Source organism: Ursus americanus, chromosome 17 (assembly GCF_024610735.1).
Source record: "Ursus americanus isolate L20-20 chromosome 17, mUrsAme1.1.p, whole genome shotgun sequence".
In the NCBI taxonomy this organism is placed as follows: domain Eukaryota; kingdom Metazoa; phylum Chordata; class Mammalia; order Carnivora; family Ursidae; genus Ursus; species Ursus americanus.
The window spans coordinates 23577149-23590691 of NC_142143.1; the positions used below are offsets into that span (position 1 = coordinate 23577149).

General features: G+C 40.9%; 1 protein-coding gene across 1 annotated transcript in view; it reads right to left on the reverse strand.

The window, feature by feature from the left end:
- Positions 1-13543, reverse strand: part of CFAP54 (cilia and flagella associated protein 54) — a 287356-nt gene that overhangs the window by 127189 nt on the left and 146624 nt on the right. Inside the window, exons 37-39 of the mRNA XM_045779838.2 lie at positions 6511-6734; positions 6278-6413; positions 2246-2354 (exon numbers count right to left, since the gene is read on the reverse strand). Coding sequence (XP_045635794.2) covers positions 2246-2354; positions 6278-6413; positions 6511-6734 — 469 coding nt within the window. The remainder of the gene's footprint in view (positions 1-2245; positions 2355-6277; positions 6414-6510; positions 6735-13543) is intronic.

Sequence of the window (13543 nt, forward strand, 5' to 3'; positions counted from 1 at the left end):
GAACATAACCAGGATTAATCACACTCTGATTGGAACTCCATTGTTTAATGAATATGAGGGAATAATTTGATTTATCATTGGTGGTAAAACTCACAATTTCAAGGTCACCAACTCCCTCAACTGGAGCCTCTATGCTGCTCTGAAGCCCTTCTATCTCCTTTCTATTTCCCTCGGGGGCCAGGCCACTCTTTCACATTCCTCCTGAAATCTCCTACCCTAGCAACCTTGGCTATGCTCTCAACCCCTTGCTTTGTTAAGAAAATCTTCAGGACCCAATGAGAATACCTTCAACTTCTGTCCTTACCACCTATAAACTTCCTGTATATGGGCCAATTCTCTCCTTCCCTTCTGCCCTAGCCTCTCAGTATGGCTCCTCTAGAGAGTGAATTCATGTTCTCCTTTTTGCCTTGGAAACAATCATGGAAACTTACATCAAGATGGAGATTCCATCAACCTATGATGAGCAGCAGGTCAGTACTCAACTCATCAAACACAGTAGCGTGAGCAAAAAAATGGACTTGCCCTTGTGTGAAAGCAATGAGATTTGGGGGTTGTTTATTACTACTGTATAGCTGAATGACACAGCTTCCAAAGTGAGGCCATCCTCAGGTCTACACTCCATAAAACTCTCCCAGAGTGACCTTATACAAGCCCCGGATTTCAACCACCACCAATATATTGATGATGAAAATATAAATCTCTGCTGAATGCCTGACCAGTCTATCTAACCATATATTGAATAGTTTTACTCAGTTATCATCCTGGCACCTCGAACTCAGTACTTCCAAAGTAACTTTCTCTGACCTGTTCCTCCCTTCAGTTTTCCTGTAGAGTGAAGACATCATATCCATCTAGCCACCCAGGCCAGAAACCAAGGCATCTTGGATTCCTCCCATCCTCATCTAACCAGTATAGAACACAGTCCTGGGGATTTCCTCGGCCCTTCTCTCATATCTGTCTACTCCTGTATTCTCCTTGCCTAAGTCCAGAGCTTCACCACCTCTTTAATGCACAAGTTAGGAGTAGCTGCTCTTCTGCTTCCATGTGCTATGCTTTCAATTGATTCCCCACGCTGCTGCCTAAGGTTCTTTCAAGAGTGCAAATACAATCATTTCACTGACCTTCTTTAAATCCTTATAACTAGCTCCCTTCAGCCCTCCAGATAGACCTGCATCTCTTTATCCTGCCTTCTAAGGCCCTCCTGACAACCTTTCTAACCTCAGCTTTGCCTTTTCCTTTTTTCTTTAGCCCCGCCAAATTACACAGTCTCTCCACAGCGATGCTGTTTACTACTACTGCTTACAGTGGAAAACAGGAGGGGTAATCATAATATGACAGCTCTTGTCACTCTATACCTTAGTGTCTGGTTTATTTATCAGTCTCTTTCAATGGGTTGTAAATTCCAGGATAACAAATCTTTAATCTCAATAAATCTTTGTCTCTTTGTAGTCTCAGTACCCAGTACAGCACTTAACACACAGTAGACATTCAGTAAATGTTTGCGAAATGACTGAATGGCTGCCTAACTGTCTCAATAAAGGAATAGATGATTACATACCTACACACATACATAAAATCAACAGATAAATAAATGAAAGAATCCTAACATGGCAAAGGGAAGATTTGCATTCCTTTCCTGTACCAGAATCAGAGGCACAGGACAAGTGCAATTGAGAGAAAGCATTATCCTCCATTTTCATCTTATTCTATAGCTGCAATCCTATAAGCTACACTGCCAAAATATTCCAAGAGGGCTTCTCAGCTGGAAGCAAAGGAGCCATGATGTCCTCTTGTCTTCTCCTGTGCTCTAGTGTAAAGACCTACAACATAACCATGATAGAGCCAATAGGAGAAAAATCTACATTGGTTATGGGAATGAGAGTTATTATGAGAGTCAAGACAGAGCTTCAAAGAGAATAGCAACAGGTCAATTTGAAGAGTTCCCAAGTGAAATAAAAACGGGGAAATGTACAAAAGTCTTTTTCCATGCTTCTTTTTCAAATAATTTTCCTTTCTCTTTTTCTTTCCCTTCTTTAATTTACATATTAAACTAATAAACACATGTTTTAATTCCCCTTATCTGACATTTATAGCAACATAAGATGGTAAATATCAAATGGGTTCTTTTCAGTCCAATAAGCCTGCAAAAGAGATTTCGCAAACATTTTAATTATGGAAGAGCTCACATGCAGAACACAACAGCAAACTTTGCTTTAAAAAAGCTCCCAGCTAAAATGGTTCCAACCTGAATAGATAAACTTTTTCAGGACATCTGTGCAGTTTTCTTTATCTGTCACTTCACTGGTTGAAGGATTAATCTTGAGCTGCTTCCCAATGAAATTTCGGCAGGTTATCTTAAAAAGGAAAAAGGAAAACAAAATATTATTTGGTCAGGCATTTATGGCTAAAAATTGGGCTTACGTAAAATGTTTATCTTACTTTTCACTTGTCAAAAAGAAGAAATACAAAGCGATGCTACAATAAAAGCTAGCAAAGTAGCGCTCGATCACGACAACTTTCAGGGAAAAAAAGCAGCCACATGACTTTTTATATTTCTTTTGTTCAGCACAGCTGGAGGAGCATTAGGCAAATTATGTAGAGCAATTAGAATATGATTTTCTGATATTCTATAAATCCACTAGTCTAAATATATCTTCTATTATGCAAGTTGAAACATATCTAAAATATAGGCTGCTTTTCCAGTGGCTGATTTTTCCACCGTACTCATAATGAATGCAATTTAAACTTCCCTAGTGAAGTTTTTCAGAACTAACTTCCTCTGTAGTATTTTAAAAATTTATTTTCCAACAGATACTTAAGTCCTAAAATTATAAAATATCTGAAATCAGAAAAATTTTAGATAAAAGGAAATTCTTTTTAAAGGTACAAGAACTGAGACACCTGGGTGGCTCAGTCAGTTAGGCATCCAACTCTTGATTTCGGCCTGGGTCATGATCTCAGGGTTGTGAGATCAAGCCCTGCATCAGGCTCCACACTGAGCATGGAGGCTGCTTTGGATTCTCTCTCTCCCTCTCCCTCTGCCCCTCCCCTGCTAGTGGGTGAGCCTGCTTTCTCCCTCTCTCTCTCTTAAAAAAAAAAAAAAAAAAAAAGGTCTAAGAACCTTTGTTTCTCATTCCTATTCCTTAAACTAACCTATTTCTCAAAATACAGACCTCTTTGAATCTCAGTCCGATGTAGATGCTGCTTCTTTATTGTCCCTTGTAGGTATTTGTACAATGAGATGTAAACAGTCTAATAAAATGTAAATTCCTTCCCGCAGCCTAATAAGGCCCTATTTTACCTAGTCCTTCCCACCTCCCAGCTTCATTAAATAAATCTTAATTGAATACTTATTATGTGTCAGTCACTACTCCAAGCTCAAGGATAATACAGTGACAAAGCAAACAGAAGTTCCTATTCTTATGGAACTTATTCTAGAGGAAGTAGTAATATAATGAAGAAAATAGAGAAGTACATTATAGAGTATATTAAAGAGTTATAAATACTATAGAGAGAAATAGAGCAAACAGGTACATAATTTTATATAGGATAGTGAGAACAGTCCTCACACAGAAAGTGACATTTAGCAAAGACTAGATAAAAGATGAGAAAAAAATCAGTGTGGATATTTGGGGGAGAAGCGACCCAAGCAGGGGAGCAGCAAATGGGAGGATCCCAAGGCAGGAAGTCTTAAAGAACAGAGCAGCTGAAACCTGCAAGGGAGTACTGAGAGTTGAGTCACTGGAGATCACAAGGGAATGTGTGGGGCATTAAGGCCATGATAAGGATGTTCACCTTATCTCTGAATCAGATGGGAAGCTGCTATAGGGTTTAAAGAGGGGGAATGACATGATCTGACTTAGGTTTTTAAAGGGTCATTCTACCCGCTGCATTAAGAATAGACTATAGGCTGGAGGCACGGATTCAGGGAGGTTGGAAGCAAGACGATTAATTAGGAAGTCATTGCATGAACCCAAGCAAATATAGCAGGGGCTTGGATCAGAGTAGGAGTGGTGGAGGTAGTGATAAGTGGTCAGGTTCTGAATACATTTTGAAGGTAGATTTGATAACCAATTTGAAGTGGGGTAATGAAAGTAAGAAAGGAGTCTGGGAGGTCTCTAAGGTATCTGGCCCGAGCAACTAGGAGAACAGTGTTGTCATCAATTGAAGTGGGGAAGACTTGTCAGAACAGGTTTGTTTGAAATATACTAAATTTCAGAAGTGTATTAGACATCTAAGAGATCATGTTGATTAGGCAGCATGATGGATTTTGATGGGTCAACTTGGTTAGGCTAAACTATGAGTATAAGAGGGAGGGAAGTATCCATTTTGTAGCATATACACACTTCATCTCAGCTATTCAAACACTAATCTAGCTGCTACTATGAAGGGATTTCACAGATACTAATTAAAGTCCCTAATAAATTTCCTTTAAACTAAAGAGATTATCTTCAGTGGGCCTGACCTAAGCAAGTGAGTCCTTGATGTGCTGGAGGTCTCCAGACTCCAAACAGCATCCAGGTCTACTCACTGGATCATCCCTCACTGACTGCCTAAGGATAACAGCTTCTGGCCACACCTGTGAGTTTCCTTCCTGCCCATGATCTTGACTAACCACCTTATAATTTTGGACTTGTCTGGCCAGCCCCCACAATCACATAAGCCAATTCCTTGTAATAAATCTTGATAGAGGGGCGCCTGGGTGGCACAGCGGTTAAGCGCCTGCCTTCGGCTCAGGGCGTGATCCTGGCGTTATGGGATTGAGCCCCACATCAGGCTCCTCCGCTATGAGCCTGCTTCTTCTTCTCCCATTCCCCCTGCTTGTGTTCCCTCTCTCGCTGGCTGTCTCTCTCTAATAAATAAATAAAATATTTTTTTTAAATAATAAATAAATAAATAAATCTTGATAGATATATGACAGATAGAAAAATAGATAGACAGATAGGTAATAGATCTTACTGGTTCTGCTTCCCTAATTGAACCCTGACTGATACAGGGAATTACATGTCAACACAGAATTCAGGAGAAAGGTCTAGACTGGAGCTGTAATTTCAAAAGTCATTATCATAAAGACAGTACTTAGAGCCACAGACTGAATAAGCTCACCAAGGGAGAGGATGTGGATAAAGACAGGAGGACAAGAACAAAGTAACATTAAGACATTGGGGAGAAGAGGAAGAAGCAAAGCCCCCGTTCTCACCCTCTCCCCTGTCTGTGACATTCCAGCCACTCAGACCTTCTTCCTGTCCCACTTCACGGCTTTTGCCCTTGTTCTTCCCTTGGGCTGGAAGGCCCTCTCTTATGTATGGCTGGCCATTTTTCAACAGAAGTTACCGTTTCCAAGAGGGATTCCAAATTTCCACCTCCCACGCCACTTATCTCTAACGCATGGACCCATTTTATTCTCTTCAGAGAGCTCATAATGATCATAAATCTGTTTATGTATCTGTTTACATGTTATTATCTGGCCCTACCTCTACCCCTCTAAAATTAAACTCCACAAAGCAAGAACTCAGACTGTATTCTCATTGTGTTAGAATATGCAGGACGCAAGAATATGCAAGGGCTGTAAGGAACCTCTGTGAGAAGAAAAAGGAGCCCTCACTGTGTGGCCGCCAACACCACAAGCACACAGAGTGGTGTGGGAGGTGGGACTAGATTTCAGTCTTCACATACACTGGGGGCCTTGGGCTAGGATGCAAACTATATAACTGCATGCCATGGCTCTGATATTAGATAGTTGATACACATTTATTAAATAAATAAAGGAAGGAATTTACTTCCCTTTCCTCTACCTAACTCATAGCTGCACCATGACTTTCATGGTCCTTACACACTTTCACTTTCATGGGCCCACACCTCCATAAAAACTATTAAAAATTATATCGTATGATTAAGTTGGCATAAATATAAAATATAGTAATAGTAAAAATGAAAACATTTTCTTCAACCTAAAAGTTACTTTTTTCTTCACATTTAAAAAAATTAACACATTTAGTGGGCCTCTAAAAGTTCTGTGGCCCTAGACAATGTCCTCACTGTGCCTAATGAATATACCGGCTCTGGCCTGAATGCAAGTTTCCTATGTACAAGGACTTAATTTTTGTTTACCCTGTACCTGGAAAATATTGGCACATAGCAGGCTTTCAATAACATTTGTTGATTTGAATGATAAATGCCTAAGTCAAAATAATATTTATCCGATCCCTAAATCTTTGTATTTTATATGTGCACTCATCAAAAATCACAACTACATGAATAATAGAGCCAAACTCACCTTCTCTTTGTATTCAGCCTCATATCTTGCACAAGGTTGTTGGGTAATATCTGGGCCATTGAACTTGGATATTCTTAGAAGAAGCTGACGCTGTGCATATACCAGGAGTGGTGTCACTTGCTCTGTGTATCTCTCACTAGAGAGCGGTAGAAATACATTAAAAAGCAGACGTTAAAATGCATTTTTTTAAATGAAAGCTTATCACTCTTAATTGTCCTTATGGCAATACTTACTGTGAAATTGTATTGAATTGGATAGCAAGTGATACCAGTGTTTCCCATTTTTCCACTTGATATAAAAGTTCCAGAGATTTCAACACAAAGTTATGGATCCATTTCAAATCAACCACATTTACATCATCTAAAATATGCTCAAAATCAAGGCTAGAACCACCATTATCATTTTTAATATTTCCATAGCAGCTTGGAACGCTGAACTCCCCTTTTTCTTCAATAACCTGCAAGTAGCATACGGGGAAAAAATGTATATATTTTCAGATTTTACCTCAAATTTTTTTTTCTGAAAACTGAATGTGATAGAAAATATAACAGAAAAAGAACTGAAGATTAAAAAATTTAGATGTTTTTATTATGCAAATCAAAGCTTGAGCATTGCTATTTAACAGAACTTTCTATGATGATGGAAATGTACTATGTCTGTGTTGCTTGATATAGTAGCCACCAAGCATGTGTGGATACTGGAGCTATTGAAATATGACCATTGCAACTGGATTTTTAATTTCATTTAATTTTAATTAATTTAAACTTAACTTTAAATAGCCACATATGGCTAGTCATTACCATATTAGGACAGACTGAGGTCCACACTTACTGGTCCACAGTCACTACCTATGTAAGTAAGGATATTAAACAAATAAGATAAAGTTTTGAAGAATAGGTTTTAGTATATACAAATTATTAAGTTTCCATAATACATTGGTTACATTCATCAGTTTGTGGCATAATAGTCCAATTCCCTGATGCAAAGGTCAAACCTATAGAGGAGGAAATCTTCTGGAAAACCCTGGTTTTGCCTAAGTTAGAGGTACTATGTAACTAATGTATTCATTTCCCAGGAGTCCCTGATGCATTTGTGTATATCCTTAGAAATTCTTAAGGCAAACAAAACCCCTTAGATCCACCTATAAGCCAGGTTGCAGCCAAGAAATAGTTGGTAACTTAAGACCAGCCCCTCTTAAGCTGGTTTTACTATTAAGGGTAATCCACGCATAGGGAAGGGAAGGTACCAACAGAAGTAGAGGACAAACACCTCTAACAAGATTCATGGTCCTTGAGGTTGGAAGAGACCTAGGGAGTCATTTGGCTGTGCAATGTAATATGAATGCCTCAAGTCAGTCTTGTGTAGCTGTGAATAACAGGTGTGCCATAAGTGACTTCTGTGAATTTGCCTCCTTAGCACAGTCACTGGCACATGAGACATACTCAATACAGGGTAGTTTCCATTTTATTGATGTTAGGAGCTCCATCCCTCTACCCACTGATTCTACAATAAGACTTTCAGCAGCACAGAGCTGCATAAGGGGTTATCTCCATTTCTTTGACCTCAGGGTTCCAGGTGGAGGCACTCTTGGCCTTTACTCAATCCTCTTGGTGAGTGTAGAAGAAATCAAGCCTGCCTCACTCAACTCTTCCCAGGTGACTGCTCTGTCAGAGCCTGCCTGCCATAAGATGACATGTTCTTTCTTCAGACATGGGTAAATATCCTGGGTCCAACTGAAATAACTTTCCTGAGCCATCCCTGAGGAAGAGGGATATCTGCTATCACTTATTCATGCCTATGCCTACATGGTAAGTTTACCTCTGGGTTGAAGGATAGGGACCCTCTGTGGTTACTATACCTTCCAATATAGCTTTCATCAACAACAAAGCTGACATTTTATCTCCAACCATCAAGAGAGAAGGAAAAAAGTATTACCTATTTACTTCCTAATTTTGGTAACATTACCCAACAATTTTGAGAAATAAACAGCACTGGCATTTGGGGATGAAAATAACATATGGAAAGTGAAGTTTCTGGCATGGTCAAGACCAGTCTTTATGTTCTGAAGATTAAGTATGGGTCGTGTGTAATTTAAAAAAAAAACTTTTTATTAAAGAAAATTTCTAACTCTTACAAAAGCAGAGAAAATAATATACTGAGGCCCTATGTACCCACAACTAGCTTCAACCAATTATCGACTTTTGGGACTTACTTGGTTTCATCTGTACATATACCTACTTCCCCCAGTATTTTGAATTACATCCCCAAAATTATATTAATTGATCTATAAATACTTCATCACGTGTCTCTAAAAAGACAAGAATTATTTTTACAGAAACATAACCACAATAATATAATCCCACCTAACAGAAGAAATTAGCAAAAAATCCTTCAAAACATTATTGAATAATCAGTGTTCACATTTCCTTTATACCTTATAAATTTCTGAGTGCATTAGTTTGAAATGGGATCAAACTAAGGTCCAAACATTGCAATTATTTATGTCTCTTAAGTCTTTTTTAATCTATAGGTTTCATCTCCTCTTTTTTTACTTCAATTTTTTGTTGAAGAAACCAGGTTGTTTGTCTTGTAGTTTCCATAGTTGGAATTTCTATTGATGCATGCCCATAGTTTCATTCTAAATGTTTCTCTGTCCCCTGGATCTTCTGTAAATTGTTGGTTAGACTTAAATGCTTGCTCTGCTTCCAGTTTGATTTTTTTCCAACAAGTATACTTCACTGGTGCTGTTCATCCCCCCATTGATTCATAAAGAATTGCAAAATCCTGATTTTCTAATTTCAACATTCTTTCTTCATTAACCTGAAAATTCTATAAGGAAAAATTTCTCTTCCTTGACTGTTAACTATTTGGCTATCCTCAAGTATAGTTCACATAGAAAAGGTAATCAGCTTTTTTTCCCCCCACCAAGGAGTCCTATTTCTTTTAGTGGGAAATGGTTTTTAAAGAACACATCTGGGTGCTAAGAGTTGTCATTTCTTTTTTGAGTCCTTTGAATTGCTTTGACACCTTTGTAAAATATTGACCATATGTATGAGTCTATTTTAAGATTCTCTATTCCATTGATATGTTTCTCTTTATGCCAATATCATACTCTTCTAATTACTACAGCATTAATAAACCTAGAAATCAGGTAGGGAGTTCTCCAAATTTGTTTTCTTTTTTAAAGATTTTCTTGGCCATTCACATTTCTTTGCATTTGCTTATAAGTTTTAAAATGAACCATCAGGGCGATCACACTCTTTGCGTTCATCCCCCGCACCCACACTTTCTTTCACAGCTAACCTGTCTGTGTCTCGTCCTTTTCCTGAATCACGCCATGGCTCTGTGGGTGGTGTCGCGGCAGGTCCTAAACCTTTGTCTGTTGGGAGTTTTTTGATTTTATTTATTGGCCACTCGGGAGTTAAGATGGCGGAGGAGTAGGGGACCCCTTTTTCAGCCGGTCCCCTGAGTCGAGCTGGATAGGTACCAGACCAGCCTAAATAACCACGGAATCAGCCTGAGACGCAGGATGATGCATCTGGATCTCTACAAATGAACATCTCCAGTACTGAGTATTGAGGTACGAAGAGGGGAGCTGTAAACCGTGCACAGATATCGGAAGATAAACGGAAGGGGGAGGGAGCCGCCGCGTTTGGGCTCCGGGAAGCGGCAGCCACCTGCACGGGGGAGCGGGCGGACTCACAGAGGGCACCCGCGAGAGAGCGGACTGAGACCAGTGAGCCGTGAACGTGCGCCACCAGGCATCTCCTGGAACACCGGAATCCCGGTGTGCTCACGGGATCCAGACTGAGACCGGGAGCTCCCGGAGCGCGCGCGCGCGGGGCGGCTGGCGGCTGGCGGGCCACCTGCACGGGGGAGCGGGCGGACTCACGGTCGGCACCCGCGAAACAGCAGACTGAGACCCTGAACCGGGTGCGCGCGCCACCAGGCTTCTCACGAAACTCCGGAATCGAGGTGTGCTCACCGGGCATAGACTGAGACTGGGAGACCCGGGAGAGTGCGGGCGGCTGGTGGCTGGCGGCTGGTGGCTGGCGGCATTAGAAACACAAAGGACAGAGACGCGCCGGCCCTGGAAGTGAGGGCAGGGATGCCGAGTTGGTGCGCACATCCCGGGACGCTGCAGGGTTGAGCAGCACCAACAGTAATAGAGTTAAAGTGGCCAGAACATCAGTGGAGAACGGGCCGCAATCCCTCTGTTCTGTGACAATGCAACCTCTGCTGCTCTGACCCTCAGAAGAAGCATAGCCGGCCGCCAGGGAAAGCCGCCAGAGAACAAAAGCCTGGAAATACCGGCCCAGAGAGTGCCCATCCCCATCCTCCCTCGCAGGGGACACGGAGACTCTAACCAAACAGGGTTGCCTGAGTATCGGCGCGGCAGGCCCCTCCCCCAGAAGGCAGGCTGAAAAATCAAGAAGCCCACAACCGGAGGCGCCTGCGTGGCGCAGTCATTGAGCGCCTGTCTCCAGCTTAGGGCGTGATCCCAGCGTTCCGGAAAGGAGTCCCTCATCGGGCTCCTCCGCTGGGAGCCTGCTTCTTCCTCTCTCACTCCCCTGCTTCTGTTCCGTTCTTGCTGACTGTCTATCTCCCTCTCTCAGAAAAGTAAATAAATAAAATCTTTAAAGAAGAAGCCCACATCTCTAAGATCCCTATAAAACAAGGGGCACGGCCTGGGACCCAGTCAATAATTTCGGGCTCTGGACAACCCCGCAACCTCCCCTCATCAGAATGACAAGAAGGAGAAGCCCCCCCCCCCAGCAAAGAAAAGACAGTGAGTCAGTGGCCTCTGCCACAGAAGTAACGGATATGGATGTAACCAAATTATCAGAAATGGAATTCAGAGTAACAATGGTCAAGATAATGAGTAGACTTGAAAAAAGTATTCAGGAAAATGTTACTGAGAATATAGAATCCCTAAGGGCGGAAATGAGAGCGAATTTGACAGAAATTAAAAATTCTATGAGCCAAATGCAGGCAAAACTAGAGGCTCTGACGGTCAGGGTCACCGAAGCGGAGGAAAGGGTTAGTGAATTGGAGGATGGATTAATAGAGGAAAAAATAAAAATAGAAGATGGTCTTTAAAAAATCCACACCCACGAATGTTGGCTACCGGAGATTACTGACTCAACGAAACGATCCAATGTTAGAATCATCGGCATCCCCGAGGGGGTGGAGAAAAACAGAGGTCTAGAAGAGATATTTGAACAAATTGTAGCTGAAAACTTCCCTAATCTAGCAAGGGAAACAAAAATTCGTGTCCAAGAGGCAGAGAGGACCCCTCCCAAGCTCAACCATGACAGAACTACACCACGTCACGTCATAGTGCAACTCGCAAATATGAGATCCAAGGATACAGTATTGAAAGCGGCCAGGGCAAAGAAATTTCTCACGTACCAAGGCAAAGGCATCAGAATTACGTCAGACCTGTCTACACAGACCTGGAATGAGAGAAAGGGTTGGGGGAGCATTTTTAAAGCTCTTTCAGAGAAAAACATGCAGCCAAGGATCCTTTATCCAGCAAGGCTGTCATTCAGAATTGATGGAGAAATAAAGACATTTCAGAATCGACAGTCACTAGCCAATTTCGTAACCACGAAACCAGCCCTACAGGAGGTATTACGGGGGGTTCTATAAAAGTAAAAAGGCCCCAAGAGTGATACAAAACAGAAAGTCACAGCCAATACAAACAAAGACTTTACTGACAACATGGCAGAATTAAAAGCATATCTCTCAGTACTCAGCCTTAACATTAATGGTTTAAATTCTTGCTTTAAACGCCACAGGGTTGCAGACTGGATAAAAAGAAATGACCCATCCATTTGCTGTCTACAAGAGACTCATTTCGAACCCAAAGATGCATTCAGACTGAGAGTAAGGGGATGGAGTACCATCTTTCACGCAAATGGACCTCAAAAGAAAGCTGGGGTAGCAATTCTCATATCAGATAAACTGGATTTTAAACTACAGACTATAGTTAGAGATGCAGAAGGGCACTATATTATTCTTAAAGAAAGTATTCAACAAGTGGATATGACAATTATAAATATATATGCCCCCAACAGGGGAGCAGCAAGATACACAAGCCAACTCTTAACCAGAATAAAGAGACATATAGATAAAAATACATTAATAGTAGGGGACCTCAACACTCCACTCTCAGAAATAGACAGAACACCCTGGCAAAAACTAAGCAAAGAATCAAAGGCTTTGAATGCCATACTCGACGAGTTGGACCTCTTAGATATATAGAGAACACTACACCCCAGAACCAAAGAATACTCATTCTATTCTAATGCCCATGGGACATTTTCAAGAATAGACCATGTTCTGGGACACAAAACAGGTCTCAGCCGATACCAAAAGATTGAAATTATCCCCTGCATATTCTCAGACCACAACGCTCTGAAATTGGAACTCAACCACAAGGAAAAATTTGGAAGAAACTCAAACACTTGGAGACTAAGAACCATCCTGCTCAGGAATGACTCGATAAACCAGGAAATCAAAAATCAAATTAAACAATTTATGGAGACCAATGAGAATGAAAATACAACGGTCCAAAACCTATGGGATACTGCAAAGGCAGTCCTAAGGGGGAAATACATAGCCATCCAAGCCTCACTCAAAAGAATAGAAAAATCTAAAATGCAGTTTTTATATTCTCACCTCAAGAAGCTGGAACAGCAACAGAGGGACAGGCCTAATCCACGCACAAGGAAGCAGTTGACCAAAATTAAAGCTGAAATCAATCAAGCAGAAACCAGAAGTACAGTAGAGCAGATCAACAGGACTAGAAGCTGGTTCTTGGAGAGAATCAATAAAATTGACAGACCACTGGCAAGACTTATCCAAAAGAAAAGAGAAAGGACCCAGATTATTAAAATTATGAATGAAAAAGGAGAGGTCACGACGAACACCATTGAAATTGGAAGGATTATTAGAAATTTTTATCAACAGCTATATGCCAATAAACTAAGCAATCTGGAAGAGATGGAATCCTTCCTGGAAACCTATAAACTACCAAGATTGAAACAGGAAGAAATTGATTTCTTAAACAGGCCAATTAATTATGAAGAAATTGAGTCAGTGATAAACAACCTTCCAAATAACAAAACTCCAGGCCCGGACGGTTTTCCTGGGGAATTCTACCAAACATTCAAAGAAGAAATAATACCTATTCTCCTAAAGCTATTTCAAAAAATAGAAACAGAAGGAAAGCTACCAAACTCATTCTATGAGGCCAATATT